Source organism: Tachypleus tridentatus, chromosome 6 (genome assembly GCF_004210375.1).
Source record: "Tachypleus tridentatus isolate NWPU-2018 chromosome 6, ASM421037v1, whole genome shotgun sequence".
NCBI lineage: Eukaryota > Metazoa > Arthropoda > Merostomata > Xiphosura > Limulidae > Tachypleus > Tachypleus tridentatus.
This window is the reverse complement of record NC_134830.1, coordinates 76,653,659-76,672,508: the sequence shown is the minus strand read 5'-3', so window position 1 is coordinate 76,672,508 and position 18,850 is coordinate 76,653,659. Positions and strand designations below refer to the sequence as shown.

Genomic DNA, 18,850 nt, shown 5'->3' with positions numbered 1-18,850 from the left:
GACACTCTACATAATTTTTTGGATAGTATATTTACATGTTTATGTGTGCTGTAGACTGTAGCAATAACTGGAATGGTGATGTTAATTTTGTGTTTGTAACTAGCGTTTTATTCAAATAAATGATAAAATTACTTGGTACTATTTTTTAAAAAAAGTTGCCACTGCATTCTTCCAGAGTAAAGTCAGGAATTCTACGAAATGTGCCTCGTAATTATAAATTACTTTTATTTAAGTTTGTCGTTAATTCACGTAAGTTCATCATAGGCAAGGTGGGCTTTGCTAAGAAGTTAAAATTGCGTCTTGCTCGTAACTTGGGTGATGTATTGTAACTGCTCTGCACCTTAATCTGTTAGAACTTCGTACCCGTAGTCCTCTGTTTCATTTCCTCGTATTGCCATTGGTAAGCTTTGCCTTTTTACTTGTTAAAATGACAAATTTTTCTGAAGCAAGAATTATGTCTTACATTTCATTTATTTGAGATTTATTTTACTGAGATAAACCCTTGTCAACAGTAAAGCATTGTAATCCATAAAATTTGAATTAACATACGTCTCTTACAGCTTGTGACAAAATTGGATAATGTATCTTATAATAGCATAACTATTTAGTTTTCCGATAATGAAATTACGGTCTAAGTTGTTAGTTTTAATATACCAAAGATTTCGTTTTATATTTACATATGTAACTTAGAAAAATTAAGTAGACACATCTTTAAAAAAACAAAGTGTGCTAGATACTTAAAAATACCATTAATTATAAATTATAGTGAAAAAAGGTTAATTCTATTAAAAGAAAATATCAATGATTTTTGTTTGTTATTTGTTTATTACTGATGTTTGCAGTTGCATGATTCTGAAAACATTATTGGATAAAGTTAATGAACTTTTTTGGTATATCGTCATGCATTTTTGCATTGAATATTTTGTCAGATTAGAAATATTAACGTATCAATTGGTCACAGTTTATTTTATCGATTATTCAATTGAGAGAATTTCATGATAGTTGATAATTTGTAATTTTAAACATAAATCAACCATGTTATTAGATTAATCCAAGTGAGTTTCAGAGGAAAACTTTTATTTTTGATTGGTGAATGGAATGTGTATAAAGACTAGTTTATCTATTTTATGAAAACAAAGTACTTTGTGTTTGAAACAGTATAAGTTTATGTCACTGATACATTAGTTATACTGTTTCAACAAAGTAAAATAAGAGTGACAATTGTTTTACATGTAAACAGAACCAGCTTTAAGAAATGGCAACTACTACATTTGTCCAGTGGCCCTTTTTATTTTTATCAAATGCTGTTTCAGAGTTTGATATTCTGATCATGCTATATAAAGCTGCAGTATTTATCTTCCAAAATAAGGAAGTTGTACAAAAGCATAAGAGGGTGCTCAAAAGCTATACAATTATAACCAACCACAATTGTGGATGGAGGTTAGTCTGTTAAGGTTTCTTGGAATCCATGATAACTAAATCTGGCTATGACTGTAGATAAAACATTTTCAACTTCTAATGTTAGTTGCATAACTCACTTTTGAATAATCAGAAATTGTGTATTTGTATAATTTGTAGAGAATATATATGCGTTATTTTGGGTTCACGAAGAGTAATCATTGAAAGAAAGTGTATTCTGGAAGTGTAAATTTTTGGGTAGTACATATTCTTAGCACATTAACTTTGCATATTAATGAAAGAACAGTTAGTTTTATTATCTAACTACATTAACTTTTTACCCTTTATAGTTGGTACTTAATAGCATAACTTGAGCAAAAGATGTTCCTATCATTTTTACCATAAATTATTTTTGTAATTTTTTACTATAGTAATTGGCCCTCAAGTAATTCATTGCAATCTTACTAAGTCATTAAAATATTTTCACTGGTTTATCTTCTTTCTGTACAATAGAAAACATATTCAATATTCTTTTAATTTTTAAAAATATTATTTAATTTCCATTTTATTTATGTGTTATGTAGAAATTTGTGGTGAATTCAAGTAGTTTGATCTGTTTATAAAAGTGTTAACTTTTTTTTGGCAGAGTGTGATTTGAGGAATAGTGAGTCGTTCAGCTGTTCTTCACTCTAACATGACTTTAAAGAAACCATTGTATCTGGTTTTGATTTGGATTGTCATCAGTGAAGTTGGACTTTTTGTTCATTCAAAAAGAAATCATAATGTAGATGATACTTCGTATGAATCCGATCTGTTACACGATGAATTGTCCTGGCCATCTAACAGAAGGAAAAGCTCTCACCATCTTAGATATAGACAAAACAAGTTTTCTTTCTTGCGCAGTGAAAGGAGGACCGATCAGTTAGGAGGAAGATCAATGGATAAAAAACCAAACATAATTCTTGTGATAACTGATGACCAAGATGTTGAACTTGGTAAGAAGAATTGAATATCTATTGATGTTGATCAGCATAAGAATCATAAGCACATAAAATGCACAGTATTTACACATAATTACCCAACAAAGTTCTTTTGTAAAAAATATTTTTCAGTCTATCACATGTATCGTAAATACACTTGAATTACTTGATGTAATAAAATTGGTAGTGCTAAAAGATATTGTGGGAAGAGTTGTATTATTTTTCAGTTTTGATGGCTAAAGATATTTTTTTTATATAATAAAAGCAACTATTGGTACAATTAGAAAGGAGAAAGAAAACATGTATTTCTTGAGTTTATTGTAGGTTGAATTGACAGCAGTGGAAAGGAATAAATTGAATTTTCTGGTATAAAATAAGTTTGAAATGGGGAATAACAAGAGGCTCAGTAATTAATTCTTCGTGGTAAAGGATATTTATATCAGTTCAGTTTATTCAGTAAATGTAATTAAAAAGAAGTAGAGGTTATAATAATGTAATCTTAAAATTTGTATTTGAATGATTAGTTCTTGATGTAATGGTATTAAGTCATTAATAAATTTAAATAAAAAGCATTTTTTTAATTATAAAGATAGAAATATTTGGTGTAGTTAAACAAAATGTTCAAAAAGAAATCCTATTTAAGCAGTTATTTTCTATATGTTATTGTCTCTTTAACAGTAGATTTACATTTCACAGAAAAAAATAATTCATTGTAAACAATGATAATTGTAACAATCTTAAGTTGTTTTTTTAATTTACTATTTATATGAGTAAAACTATATATCGAATATCATTAAAGCTTTATCAAAATGCTTTAATGTATAAAAACAAAACATGTTTAGCTGTGTCAAAACTACATGTAGTTGTTTTGGTTTAGGATTGAAAATTAAGGATAATAATGTTTTTAAATAATGATAGCAAAAAACAACAATATTTTGTATGATTTCTGCATAACATTTGGATCATGACTTATTAAATTAGTGTTGCATACAGCTGTTATTTTGGTTCCAAGTTATAGTAAAATTCTTTTATTTTTATAATAAACACATTTTTATTCATTTAACAGATAAGTGTTAAATAATGTGTAATAGCTAGATTGACATTGCTTCATTCATGCATTTAATAGTTGACTACATATAGCTCAGGTGGAGCAGTTTAATCATTCTATAAAAGATAGAGTAAACCACTTTTCAGACTAGGTTTTGATAATTACTGTTGATAGGATAGTTTTCTTGCAGATATTTGATAGAATGTTAGATCATTACCTTGTGTGAAGCACAATATAGACAGATGTTTGTGCTTCTTATTACACATAAGCTTTGTAAATTTTCATTTTTTTATTTTAATCTCATTATTTTTCTAAATGTAGTTCATTTACTGCTTAAAACATCGTCTTTAAAACAAACAAGAAATTCTTGTGCACATTTTCATATCTATTTGAACAAGACATGCGAATGGAGATGAAAAACTGTCAGCATTGTCACCTCTAGTTTCTTTTCCTTTCATGCTGCATTTTAAAAAGAAAGTATTTTCCTTCCTGTAGTGCCCCTCCAGTGGCACAGTGGTATGTCTGCAGGATCATGGTGCTAGAAACCAGGTTTTGATACCTATGATGGACAGAGCACAGATAGCATATTGTGTAGCTTTGTGCTTAGTTCCAAACAAACAAGTCCTTCTTGTAGTAATCATTGTAAAGTTGTATATATGCAAAAACGGCTCGTTTGGGTTGAGAAAATATTTTACGTAGAAGAGCGAATAACGTTTCGACCTTCTTTGGTCATCGTCAGGTTCACAAAAGACACCTGACGATGTTTGTGAACTTGATGATGACCGAAGAAGGTCGAAACGTTGTTTGCTGTTCTACGTAAAATATTTTCTCAACCCAAATGAGCTGTTTTTGCATATATATTTTCTCTACAAGTGGGTTTTCTCAATATCACTAATTGTAAAGTTGAATAAATCATATTGATGTTAAACTCGGTCTGTGAAGAAATGGAGGATAAAATAGCATAAGGACTCTTTATCATTATATCTTGTTTAGGGTTATTGTTGTTATACAATTTTCATTTTGTTAACAAAGTTCTCAAAACATGTGTTATTTAATTTTGTTTCTTTCAAAAATAAAACTTGTTTTTCTCATCTCAACAAATCTTTACTATTTAGAGACCATTAGTTTTTTTTGTTTTGTTTTTAAGAACAGTTAAAAACAGCAATGTTTCCATTATTATAAGAAAGTTTGCTTCATTTTGTTATGAAAATTAATATTTTAACAGGATCTTTGAACTTTATGCCAAAAACTTTGAGAATACTTGGGGAAGGTGGTGCTCATTTTCCAAATGCTTATGTAACATCTCCAATGTGTTGTCCTTCACGAAGTTCAATGTTAACTGGTCTGTATGTTCATAATCACAATGTTTACACCAACAATGACAACTGTAGCTCTCCACAGTGGCAACAAGAGCATGAGACTAGGACATTTGCTACTTACCTAAGTAATGCTGGGTACCAAACAGGTGGGTCTATTCAGGCTTGTGTTATGCTTTTGATCATAAGCTTAGAGTTTGATCCATTATTGTGAAATGATCACATGTAAGACTGACTCTCCAAACTTCAGCCATTAAAATAACATACAAAAAATTAATCTCAAGGTATAATTCTATTATATATGTCTGTTATTACTTATGATATCCTCAGTAATTGTCTAATATGTCTTTGAATTGATTTTTTGTTGTATGTATCTAATATCACTTGTAACAAATAATATATTTTTCAACCTCTATCTATACCCTTAACCCATATTTTTCATATCTTTTCACAACCCTTCCTGTGTTTTTGAAGTATTTTATTATTAAGTAAGTTTACAATTTTTTTTTTTAAGTTTTTTGATTTCTATAGCTTATTTTGGCAAGTATCTGAATGAATATGACGGTAACTACATACCACCTGGTTGGAGGGAATGGGCAGGTTTGATAAGGAATTCAAGATTCTACAACTATACTATTAATATGAATGGCAGTAAAATCAAACATGGTGATGACTATTTTCAAGATTACTACCCTGACTTGATTGCTAATGATAGTGTGAAGTTTTTACAACTATCAAAACAACAGTCTCCCAACAAACCCGTCATGCTGGTAATGTCTTTTCCTTCCCCTCATGGGCCTGAAGATTCTGCTCCCCAATATTATCATCTCTTCCATAACATTACTACCCATAGGTAAATACTTTTGTGATATTTTAGATATTAATTTAGGAGATAAGTTGTTTGAATTACATAAATTTTGTATTTTGAAACTATATATTATTTGGTGTGGACCAGTTTATTTCAGTTAATAAAAAAATAATTAAAAGTCTTATAATTTAGCCTATCACTATCTATATTCAAATATAGAAGTATTAGTCTTTTCACTAATTGTATAAATCATGAAAATTCTTTATTTTTTTTCTTCAGTTGTTTAGAGCACAATCTCACTTAAAAATCAAATCCTAATTCTAGTAATGTAAAAATTAATTAACTGTGTTGCTTAATATTGTGTAGAACTACGATTTTAAGGTTCATTATGGTTGTTGTTATATACTAGAGGAGGTCTTTGAGACTAACTCACTTCTTTACATAGAAATGCTAACTACATCATGCCTGTGAAGTTTGAATTCCACTAGCCTTAAGGTAATTCCCATCTAAGTTCATATGTTGAACTTCCCTGATGCATGATGGTGTCATAATGTGACAAAAACTCTCACCAACAGTGTAGTAACTCTCTCAATACATATATAAGTGCACAGTAACTTTCCGAACACCCTGTATATTCTTCTCCTCAGAATTGCATTAAGAAAAAGTGATTAAAATTTTTTCCTGAGTTCCGTTTTAGTTTTGCATATGTTAATGAAACTTTGATTTTTCATTTTCTTTGGCTTTTTGTATCAAAAACGTTAATTTTGTTTGTCATGAATTTTTAAATGGTGACTTGTATTCAATTTCACATGAACAATGCTATTACACACACGAAGCTTTATTTCTAATATGGCTTCTGGATGCTTCATAACTGTTGGTAGTGTCAGCTATTGTTCAATGTGTTATAGATTAACACAAGCTTACTGGGGCTCCCAGTCCCATCCTGTTACCCAGAGATCTTTTGCCTTAGTCAAGAATGATCTAATTGACCACAGATTTAACATGATTTCCTTTTTGTAGTGCCTTACCATTTGATGAATGACCTGAACCTTTAAGTGTCTCTCTCTCTCTTTTTTCATTATCAGGTATATTCCTTTCCTTATCTTTTGCATGTCCTTTCATATTTCTCATCTTTCTATTCCATTATCCCAGTTCTTGGGATTTACTTTCTCTTTACTCCCTGTTTTGCCCATTTTGGGGATCAAGACCCTTGCTTTCTATTTTGCTCTGTTCCTTTATTTTCATGTCTTTATATTTTTCTCACCATTTTCCAGTATTTCCATTCCTTCCTCCATCTTTTGTCTGAGAAACTATATCATACTCCATAAAGGATTTCTGTAGACGTTTGTTTCCTTTGTTTTGTCATCTTAGTGTGTTCAACTTCTTCTCTGTTCCTCCTTACTTTGTTCCCAGATATTGGGACTTAGTGGATCAGATAATATCCCTTCTTACTGTACATCTTTCTTCTTTTGAACTTGGTCTTTGTTGGACTCCCTAGACTGGCATCTTGTGATTTCAGTTTTTATTATCTTCCAATATTTTTTTTCTTTGTCAACCTTCCCCTTTATTCCATTTCCTCATCTAGATAAATTTACCCCTGACTTTCCTATTTCAGGTTTCAGTTCTTCTTTTTCTTGTCCTGTCTCTATCAGATGTTTAGTTTTTCCCTCTTCTTGTCAGTGACTGTCATGCCATGTCCTACACCTTGAGTACCTCTGTCTTCCTCATCTTCTTGTGTTTGGTCTCTTTTTTTTCTGCTAACAGTTAATTTTCACTATGGCCTCACTTTTCTTTTCTTTGCTCCTTTTTTTTTTCATTTTCTCCTCCTTCCAGCATCATCTATAGTTTTTTCACTGGTCTGTGGTTGGTCTTGGTTAATATGTTGGATATCATCCTACAGATTTCTCTTCACTGTTCCCTATACATTTACTATGTTCCATTAATCATATTCTCATTATCAAATTCCTTGCTCTTGCCTTCAACATAGCATAAGCCCTTTTTGTATTCATTTCTATTGTGACATCTATTCCTGACCATATTTATAGCACAGGAATCCTACCTTTTACTAGGTGATTGACTTTCACTGGTGCATTTTTGGATAGTATCCTTTTCTCACACCTTCCTCTTTTTTTTTATAGGGAGCTAATGAGTTGGGGTGGCTTGTCATAATATCAAAGTTCTTTTTCACCCCATTTAGTATTTTATATTTCTTGTTCTTTTTCTTCATTGATTGTCTCAGTTGAGTTCAGCTTTCTTCTGTTCATTTGTGAGCTCTGGAGTATCTGGTCACCACGTATTGTGTTTTCTTTTTTTTTTATCCTGTGTGAAACGTTATTTTGTTTTTTGGGACTGTGACTTCCTTAGAAACTCTCATTCCTTTGGGGCTTGCACACATGCTTTTTCCTTGGACTCTATGGATTCAAGAGATTCCTTCTCAGGTTCCATTGTTTTTGTGAAACTCTTCCCAGTAAATTATCAAGGTGACTGAATGGTGCTCATACTACTTCTAGCACACTCCTACCAACTCCCAAATCAGAGCTATCTCATGACCAGTGTTGTTTTTTTTTTCTCTGAGGTGCAACTCTTGATGAGGACATGACTTCTGGTGCCATGTCTTATATTGATGAAGGAGGCTGTTCACCCACAGGTCTTTCATTGAGTTTGCATATGGACACACCTTTCATACATTCCTTTACCACCCTTCTTAATTCCATACTTCCTCTCTTATAGTTTTGTATCCCTCATTTCATAGTTCTGGCTGTCAGTGCTCTGAACCAGGCCTGTTCTCACCCTAATACACAACACTTCTTGTCAGGATCTATTATTTGTGCCTCTTTGACTAGATGAGCTTTGGTTTTTCTGTAGTTCTTCACTTAGCACCAGACCCCTTTTCTTCTGCCTAGTATATACCCTCTGTTACTTCAGTTTCATATGTTCCTTATTTTTTTTTCATTGAGAGATGTTATTCCTCCATCTTCACATGTGGGATTTATCTGGTCCATCACGTTGAGTTAAACTCTTTGATTGTGTGACTTTTTTTTCATGTTCCTGTTGCCCTTCTACAGTGTCTATCATCAAAAGTGGTGAATCTTTTGTTATTGGTTTGCCTGCTGCTCCTTTCCTCCCAGCTATCTTACAGCCTTTTTACTTGACTGTTAGTCCATGGTTTGTTACTTTCTACCATTTTTGGTCATCTGGTAGCCTTGTCCATTGCATTTTGCCTTTTGTTCCTTTGTTCTTCCCCAACTTCCTCACCTGACTCTCGTGCCTGAATGGGATCTTATTGTTATTTTGTATACTTTCACATGTGTCCCTTTAGAACCATTGGTTTCTTGCTCTTTGTACCACCTTTTTTTCCAGATTTATTTCCCTCTCCTTGCCTTTATTTGACACTGTTCAGATGTTTATGCTATTGATGATTCAAGCTTCCTCTTCCACTGCACTTCTATACTTTTCTTTTAGAACTGATTTTTCCTTCCTAAGACTTCTACCACTTGGGAAGGTACCCAACTTTATCTCTCTTCCTTCTGTCTCTCACTTATAGTATTGTTCAGATCCTGATCAGTTACTGTCCTGTTTGGGCTGTTTGATATTGCTTATCATAGGCTTTCTTCCTTTTGGGGTACCTACCTTTTCTGTTCCTACTCAGAAACATCTCTTCTTTCAGAGACCTCTTTTGATCTACATTTTACTGGATGGATCTATTGACTCTTTCACTTAGTTTATTTGCCTATGGATGTGGATGCTTGTAGGCTATTTCACATTTCTTTGCATTGAATTCATCACCTGACTGATTTTCTTGCTTTCTGTTTTTGCCAGCTATTGGACAAACTTATCTAGATTGCCAGGTGGTTGACTCCACAAAGTTTCTTCTGTTATTAGCTACACTATCTGGCTATTTTGTCTTGCTGGATTTCAGTTTCACCCAAAGCATTTTTTCACTTAACCCTCTGTCTTTGAGAAGAATAAGTACATTTTTTTAAAGATTTCACTTGGTGCCAAGTGTTGTTTTATAGGCATTTATTTTTAAAAGATCTGTTTCAAGGTAGGATAACTTAAAGTGATCAAACCATCCTCCCTGGCTCTATCAGCACCCAGTGTAAGCTGTGGTGTTCTGCAATAAGACTACTTGAAATATCCTTATGACATACATACTTACTCAACTGTCCAATCCATATTGTGCCAGCATTAAAGAAGTGTTCTGCTCACTTCTTTGGCTCATGCTTGCCAACTTTTAAAAGTAAAGTTTTGCAGTCATTGGCAAAGTGTTAACTTTAATACACTGGAGTCCTATAACAGCACGTTTTACAGTGTGCAATTCAGTTGTAAAACTAGTTGTGATATTGAACCATCAACTGCAGGGAGGTACCAGTTGGCTGTAACCTATTGCTATTTTTTAAATTATTTATTTTTGATAGGTATTATTTTGAGGTGTTTACATCAATAAATATTAAATTCTTCTAGTGATTGATGAGATTTGAAAATGAAATAGAATAAATAGTGTTTATAATTTTGTTATAACCATGCCATTGTGCCATTAATATGCATTCACACAGTGAAAGAGGAATCTGGAGAAATCCCATCCCAAATAACTGATTCAACATGTTTAAAATCATTTATAGTTGAATAAACCATATTTGATAAATCCAAATACAAAGCCTAGGAGACATTAGAGGACAAGCACACACTTTTCTCGGAAGTTATAGTAAGTTGTTCTGTATGAAATATAGATGCAATTTCCAATTTTTGAAACTTTTGAAATTAACTAGTGTATGATAAGCATGATCTTTTCTCATACTTTTCTCAAAGCTGTTTTTCAATCAACTATATAAATAAGGATTGGGAAGTAATTATTTCACAAACCCTCAAACTTTTTATACATGCTTAAATAATGCATGGGGCATTGGATGAATAAAACCATTAATGTAATAATTATTTATTATAATTGCAGATTATAGAAACATTGATAATCCCTTGAAACATACTATTACTATTTTAGATGCATATACTTTAGTAATAACAGTATTTTGTGTGTAATTCAGCATGACACACTTCTACAATGCAACAACATATTTTAAATAAATTGTATTGTACACTCTCTAAAGTTTTGTGTAACATAAACAATAACATTTATTGGAAATATTAACTTCTATCGAAAGTTCAAAGCATATAAATTATACTTGAATTTTGATGAATTTTTCATTTGTTTTGTTGTATTTTATGTGCATTGACATTTTAATATTATTCTCTTTTCTTTAACAAAAATTTTGTAATTTAATTTAATACTACATTCTACATAATAAGTCTATTTGGTTTGTTTCAAATGTAAACAATTGTACTCTTCTTAACAGCTCTGTTTTTATAAAATTTTTCTTGCCTGAGTAGTGATTTTACTTAGTAAAAATTGTTCTGATTTTGATTTCTGTAACATTTTACAAAAAAAAAACTTAAAAAATAATCATGTCATTTGGATTTCATCTAAAGTTTGTAAATGGTATACTGTTAAGACAAACCTTTCAAACTGAAGATAAAATCTTAACACTATTGTTAATATAACATTTGTTTGAAAGATGAAGCTCATAAGAGGAACATAAAGATATTGAAACCAAAAGTTCTTATGTTAGAATTGCTTGAATTGCAGTCAATTTGGTATCATTGTTGCAACAGTTTTTCTCTAAATGCAAAATTTCTAGAATAATATAAATTAATTTAATTGTAGCCATCAAAATATGCAAGTTTCAGGCCTAATATAAATTAAGGTTTTATAAAGTATTGCCTATAATTGATAAAGAGCTAAGTTAACACTGTAATTTGTGTACATTTTTTTACATTAGCTGAGCTAGAATTAATCTTTACTATGCTTTATAATATCAATAAATAAACTTAGTCTATGACCTAATATCATACCTTACTGAAAACTTTAAGCTTTTAATGTTGTTGTACAAAATGGTTAATAAAGTATATTTACACTTGCCTTTTGTTGTTATTCCTTCATTCACAGAACAGTTCTAGTAACTTGTTCAATGAGCTTTGCAGCTCCCTGTTGTAGGCAGGCTGTTTGTTGTCAAGTGCATAATACACCAATGTTATTTTTCTTGGGTAAATTTTTTTACTCCATATGATTTTAATGTGTACTGAAAAGTGGTATTATAGTATCATGATGATTGTTAAGTATATAAATATCTAGACATGTATAAGAATAATAAAGTGGTAGTTTATTTTGTACTGCTTTTCTTTACTTTTGTCTTATTTATAAATAAGTACTATTCTTTAAGTTAAACAGTTTTTGTAATAATAATTGGTAATATGTTTTACTACTATTGAAAAAAGCAAATAAAATAACTGATTGCATTATCTATAAAATGAAAAACAAAAAAAACAGCCTTACAGGTTTACTATCTTCACACTTTAGTCTGTATGGAATGCAGAATGTAGTTTAAAATTTATTTAGAAGTAAACAAATCAAAATGATCTTTGTACAATAGTGCTTTTTCATCTGACATATACAACATTATTGAATCATGATAAATTATTAACTTGAAAAAATTTGTTATAAAATAAAAAAGAATGTAACTTGTAGAATAACTCTTTGAATGTCCTTAACATTAATTTAGTTTTTCATGTAGATATTGTTTTCAAAAGTCATTTAAAAAAAAAATCAAAATATATTATTAGTATATCATGAAAGACTTTTTTTTGTTTTGTAGAACCCCAAGTTGGAATTATGCTCCAAATAATGATAAACAGTGGATTCTTCGTCATACTGGGAACATGGAACCTATTCATATGAAGTTTACAGATATTTTGCACATGAAAAGACTCCAGACCTTACAGTCTGTAGATGATGCAATAGAAAAGGCTAGTGAATAATACTTTAAGCTTTATTAACTAGCACTATATTTCTAACAATTTGAGTGAAAAAAGAAAAACAAAAACATTTTTTAAAGTTTAGGTACAGTGTTTAACTAAATGGAAACTAAATATTTGTGATAATTGTTGTAAAAGTGTCTTTATTTTGCTAACTTTGAAAAACTCATAATTTATGAACTGTTAAAATAACATATTTAGCACAGTTGAGTTACATGGAGAGAGGGAGAGAAAAAAATTATGATGAGCATATCAGTTACTTTGACAAATTTTTGAAGTTACTTATGAATGTAAGGTCAAAAGTGAGAGTGAAAAAGAGATTATTGTCTGTATTAATTAGTGTCTTATTTCTAAATGCTACTTCTGGTTAGAATCATCTGAGCTTTCAGAGTTTCTCATATTTTTTTATTGACCAGAGATCCTTGTAAAATTTGTTTTCAGTCAGTGTTAGTGAAAATCTCTAAGAAAGGTGGATGCGTGATGTTGGAGTTTATCTTGCCTGTCAACTAATATGGGTGAAGGTTTCAGTCCAATTTGATGTCAAGGTTTCCTTGTAATGTTTTTACAAGACATAAACCATTTAGTACTTGTATAGGAACAACATTGAATTATTCATATGTCTTCTTTCTTTTAAATCTTATCTTGACAAGGCTTTCAGATTTTTGTTCTTCTTGCAACAGAAATACTTGTTTGATAATGTATTAGAGCTCACAGATCTATAAAAAAGAAAAAAGTGAAGTATTTTTTTGTTATCATTAGGAACATTGAAAATGAGAATATTATTAACTGGAGGTGCATTAGAATAAGTTTATAATATACTGTAATGGCAAATAACTTGTATACATCTAATATAGTTTGGGGGATTGTAAAGGTTCAGAGTATATTGTAATTAGGTGAGTCTTCTGTCTAAACAGAATAGTCACTTCAGTTGTTAATTATGGTGTTTACAAAAGAATAATTTAATATTTCATATGTTTATACAAGTAACAATATTTTCTACTCGATAATATTGGTTAAAGACTTGTTTGTTTTTATATATTTTTTGACCAGATGAATTAGCCATAAAAAATGGCTAATTATATAAATTAACCTTTCTGTTTTGTTATAATTTTTTAGTTTTAAAAATTAAAATATATTCCCCAAAAATTCTAAATTATTTATGGGATTTTATTTAAAATAGATTAAAAGTTTTTTTATTACTAGCAATAAGTTTGAGAATGAATTGGATACTTCTCTTTTAAGCTGTACAATGAGCTGAAAAAACTTGAAGAACTTGAAAATACATATATCTTTTACACATCTGACCATGGCTATCATTTGGGGCAGTTTGGCTTAATTAAAGGAAAATCACAACCATTTGAATTTGATGTACGTGTACCCTTCTTAGTAAGAGGACCTTTTGTTCCCAAAGGAGTTCGGTGAGTAGTATGTGTTTTTAAAAGACAAGAATCTCTTCTCATTTAATTAAATGGTTTTTAAGTCAAAATTTCCAAATATTTCGGATTTTGATCTAAAGTTGCTCAAGCGTATTTGCACGTCTCAGTTAATGCTAAGTTGATTCATACTATAGTGAAATATAAATGAGGCTAAGTTCATGAAGATCTTTACAGAAAGATAAAGTGAAAGTTAGCTACTATCAACAAAAAATGGCATTTAGTGTTTTGTTTTGCAAATGACTGAAATTCTGTATTTAAACTAATAATAGAATTGTAGATTGGGAGCACTTCCTATGATTCAGATTTTTTTATGAATGTTTTGACTTCGGAGGATACGTATAATTTAGTGTACTTGATTAGATTAGTATTTTAACTGCAGGTCAGAAAATTTGAGAGTTAGTCTTTTAAATCTTTTATTTTTATGGTTATTAATGATTGTAAACTACATGTTACCATCAGATTCAAGATGATGAAGTTGTATTTTGTTTCTAAATTGGTGATGGATCAAAGAAGGACGTCATTGTATGTCTTAATATATTTGTTATATGAAGGTACCTCTGGGTATAGTTTACAAATAGTTTTTAAAAAATCTTAGTGATGAAGTTTTGTAGAAGTAGATATTTTTTATGTACAGGCATAAATGAGGCAGCCATTGTAGGAAAAGGCTATTAATGTGTAGTACCTGAATAAAAATGTTACATGCGCAATGTTTCTTCCAAACTATTGTTTCTCCTGACTTTTTTTTAACTCTGTTTAAGCACAAGACATCTTTTGAAGGATTCATACATGTAGTACGACTTGTTTCGAATAGTTGCAGAAGAGTTATGTTTATATAGTAATAGCTTCAAATGCACTTGGAGTTTAGTACAGATGTGGTCAGTAGTCTTTATAGAACATATTTATAACTTCTTAATCATTTAAAGTACAAGGTATTTGAAAATATACCTAATATGTCATTGAGAGTGGCTGTTTGAACATAAAGGTCGTTTCTAGGAAAGAAAAGTATATGCTTTTTAAAAATGATAAAATTAGTGGTTTTCAAACTTTTGTCACTGATAACACTTTAATCAACTTACCTTGAATTGCACAACACCCCTGCTGCCACATGCAGTACCTTTTTGTGGAGTTTTTTTTGTTATATTATTATTCATCTGCTGAAACTCTTGCAACACCCTAGTAACTTGTTGTGATACAGCCTGGAAAACACTGGATTAAATATTTCTAATACAAAATGAAAGTTTAAAATAACAAATAGAAGTGAAATACTAAATTAGTTTCTTCTTGGTTTGTCTTATAAACACATAAGCTAGTGGTATCAATGTAAATAAAAATAAGGGTTTTTACTGATGGTAATGACATTTTGACCAAAATTATATGCTGTTGTTATGGTTACATAATTATGTAACTGTGATAAAAAAGAAAAAAGTAGCAATTGCTTTTCCTTACATATAAGAAGGTGATAGAAGCAATTTTCTTAAATTTTGATAACTGTGTCCAATAATATTTGCTAAGAAATTCAGTTGGAGCTAACTTGTTTATAATCCTGATACATATGCTATTCATAATGCTTGTAGATAAGTAAAAGATTTACTTATTTAGTAAAAACAAGATTTTGTTTTTGTAAAGTAATATTCATAAGATTCTTTGCAATTGCTAAAGTAATGGAGTTTTTACTTTTTCCAGAATATCCGACATTGTTTTGAATATAGATTTAGCTCCATCGTTTCTAGAGTTGGGAGGAGTTGTACCACCTGGACATATGGATGGAATGTCTATAGTACCCTTACTAAAAGATGCATATGAGCAATTTAGGTAACATTAAACCTACAAAGTGAAATATTTTTAAATGGGGTAACGTTATTTTGTTGTTTTTTTCTGTATTTCTGTATATTACTTTGTTTAAAGTGGCACAAAATAACTGTTTAATTCCAATATTATGTTTAGTGTACTGTCATACATCAGTATTTAATGCACAATTGGAATATTTTATCCAGCATATGCAGCTTTTAAGCAGTAATTTATCCTGTGATAGTTTAAAATTTGTCTTTATAATAATGTTTCTGTAATTTCAAAAAATATTTTCTCAGCAAATCCAGAGTAGCAACAAAAGAAATAAAGCCTAAAAGAGGATGGAGGGAAAGTTTCCTTATTGAAAGAGGGTAAGAATATTTTATTTAAATTAGCTGTCATAGTTGATCCTTTTATTGTTAATTACTCAGTCTTCACTGTTTATACATGCATGGGGGAAATAAAGGCTTAGACACGTGATTATCTTTGGAATTATTTTAGGACAAAGACTGAATTTAAAAACTAGCATTAAACAGTGAGGTTAGAAATAAAAAAAAAAATCAAGGTATATATTTAGATTTTTCGTATGAACTTTTTTACCATAATCTCCAAACAGCCAGGGATAACTTTCTGCACCAATATATGAGGATTAAGGTGTTCATTGCTTTTTAACAACTGTTGTTTTAGCCTTGGTGTGTGTGTGTGTGTGTGTAATATAATACATATTTTCTAATGTATTCTACACTTTGAAAACTTGTCTTTAATAATTTGTATTAATTATATAAGTTATTTAATTTGGGCAGAAATATAACTTGTTTTGGCATTACTAGTCTTCTGTCAATTCCTGATTTGTATTTGAAGGCATATATGGGAACAACATTTACTGCAGTGTATTCACTTTCCATATGTTTCAATAATGATTTATTTTATTCCTTTTTGTAACTGTGGTCCAAAACAAATGTTTTATATGCTAAGCAAACAATTGCAAAGATAAAAAAACTACTTATTACTAAATGTTAAATCGAGACAAACTGCAAGCTACTGCTATGAAAAATTAGCATCTAAGTAAATGTTAATTAATTTATTCAAAAATCCTATTTAAGTTTTTGAAATAAGTGGGATTTTTAATTTTGGAATTATAAATAATTTGTATTTATAGCATTTAACAGTTAAACAAATAATAATAAAAAATGATTGATTTTGTGGGTTTTGATTTAAAGGCCCATCTCAAAATAGCTAAATTATTTTCCCTGCAACTGTGCATTGCTAGCTTTTAAAAGATTTATGTAATAATTTGAATATTTTTCACAAAAAAATTATATTAAGTTGCACTTCTCTTTTGAAAAGTGCATCACAACACATTATAAGGTAATTTTTTACAATTTTATTTAATGGTATGTGTGATTTGAAGCAGTTTTATGTTGAAAAAGTTATTTTTTTAAACTTTCATAGTTTTTAAGTAAGGAAAGAAATATAAGAGATCATATTGGTAACAGATAAAATTTTCGTTTAAACTGTTACACATCATTTTCATTTGAAATATTTAATATTGTTACCCAGGAAAGGTACCAAAGACTTCAATACATTTGAACCAGAAAAAATATTCAGCAAAAGAAAGATGATTGCTGAAAAATGTGGAAATCAAGAGTATTTTTCTCCATGTCAGCCTTACCAGGTTAGTCTAGGCTAGTTTAATTTTAACAAATGAAAGTTGCACATATTAGGATCTAGTACCTACAGTTAGGCATTATGGCCAGTACTGCTTGAAAATCAACTTTATAGATGACCTACTCAATAGGCTCATACAATATAAACCGGAAGTTTGGATAGCTGTTATTCATGCAACATAGCTAAGATACTCTACAACTAAGCAAATGAGACACTTGACATGCACATACTTTTGTTAAATTAATCAGCCTTAATTTCTGTATATTGTAAGAACTGCTTATACCTTTCTGTAAGCTACTTCAGTAGGACATACACTATTGTTTTACTGATACTAGTACTTCTGTAAGAACTGCTTATACCTTTCTGTAAGCTACTTCAGTAGGACATACACTATTGTTTTACTGATACTAGTACTTCTGTAAGAACTGCTTATACCTTTCTGTAAGCTACTTCAGTAAGACATACACTATTGTTTTACTGATACTAGTAGTTCCATAATTTTCGTTAACTTGTAAACCATTACTCGTTTCACAAGGATGTTAAATCACCATTGATCTGCAGTTAAGTACTAAATATACATGTAGCAATCATGTAAGTATCTTAACATCAAAATTATAATTATTTACCTTGTTGCTATGCACAAAGTAGTTCAGTAACACATGTATAGTGATGAAATTTTAGATTATGAAAATATTTCAAAATCGTGTGTTATAACACAAATCATGTTACATTGTAATGTGCATTTTGACATGAATAACATCTGATATTGGATGTAAATGGATGATTGAAATATATTCCTCAGTAGATTCAGTAAGCAATTTGTTTAAAAAAATTCCAAGCCATGTGTGTGGGTATGTGTGCACACTTACATATTTATATGTAACTATCTGTTAGAAATACAAACATACTTACTCAGTAGTTTTGAAATTTTAACATCCATTGTGATGTTTATTATGATGAGCACTGTAGTAAATATAAAATAAAATGCAATTATAACAGAAGTAAGCCTAAAAAGATTTAAAAGAATATATTAATATTTATAAAATGTGGGTTGAGCACATTCTAGTATATTTGGTTGCAGACTGGAGGTTTGAGCAAAGATGCTGTAAGAAATGATCAAAACTTCAGCTGTGGGTGTGTTATAAAATTAATAGTTCTGTTTGATGCCAGTGTCAGATACTATTAACTGGATATCCTTCTCCTGTCAGTATTTAAAAATTAGATACAGCTATATCTGAACTGAAGAGTCTCTGACATGATAGTTTAACCTTTGCAATTAATAAAGTGTCATTCAGGTTGCAGTTAGCATATTTTAATACTTTTTAATCATCATTAAAAGTATTCTTAATTGCAGTACATAACTATGAATAAAATATCACTTATCACAAGAGCATCCTTGTGTTTACAGAGTTGTGTGAAGAAAATTTGTTATTTGGCTTTAAAATAAAATAACTTGTCCCATTATAGAGTAGTTGGTCATTTATTATACACACATACTTTATGGTATTTTTTTGTTTGTAACAGTCTTTAATAATGTATTC

The 18,850-nt window shown here is 30.1% G+C and overlaps 1 protein-coding gene across 4 annotated transcripts in view; it reads left to right on the top strand.

Moving 5' to 3' along the window:
* Positions 1 to 18,850, top strand: part of LOC143252843 (extracellular sulfatase Sulf-1-like) — a 104,264-nt gene that overhangs the window by 45,200 nt on the left and 40,214 nt on the right. For 3 of the 4 annotated variants that reach the window (XM_076505607.1, XM_076505609.1, XM_076505610.1), the window contains exons 2-9: positions 2,045 to 2,393; positions 4,652 to 4,891; positions 5,274 to 5,595; positions 12,258 to 12,408; positions 13,660 to 13,835; positions 15,537 to 15,665; positions 15,941 to 16,012; positions 17,202 to 17,316. In XM_076505607.1, coding sequence (XP_076361722.1) covers positions 2,093 to 2,393; positions 4,652 to 4,891; positions 5,274 to 5,595; positions 12,258 to 12,408; positions 13,660 to 13,835; positions 15,537 to 15,665; positions 15,941 to 16,012; positions 17,202 to 17,316 — 1,506 coding nt within the window. In that variant the 5' untranslated portion in view covers positions 2,045 to 2,092. Of the gene's footprint in view, positions 1 to 23; positions 401 to 2,044; positions 2,394 to 4,651; positions 4,892 to 5,273; positions 5,596 to 12,257; positions 12,409 to 13,659; positions 13,836 to 15,536; positions 15,666 to 15,940; positions 16,013 to 17,201; positions 17,317 to 18,850 lie in introns of those variants that run through there. The other variant, XM_076505608.1, reaches the window with a different exon arrangement.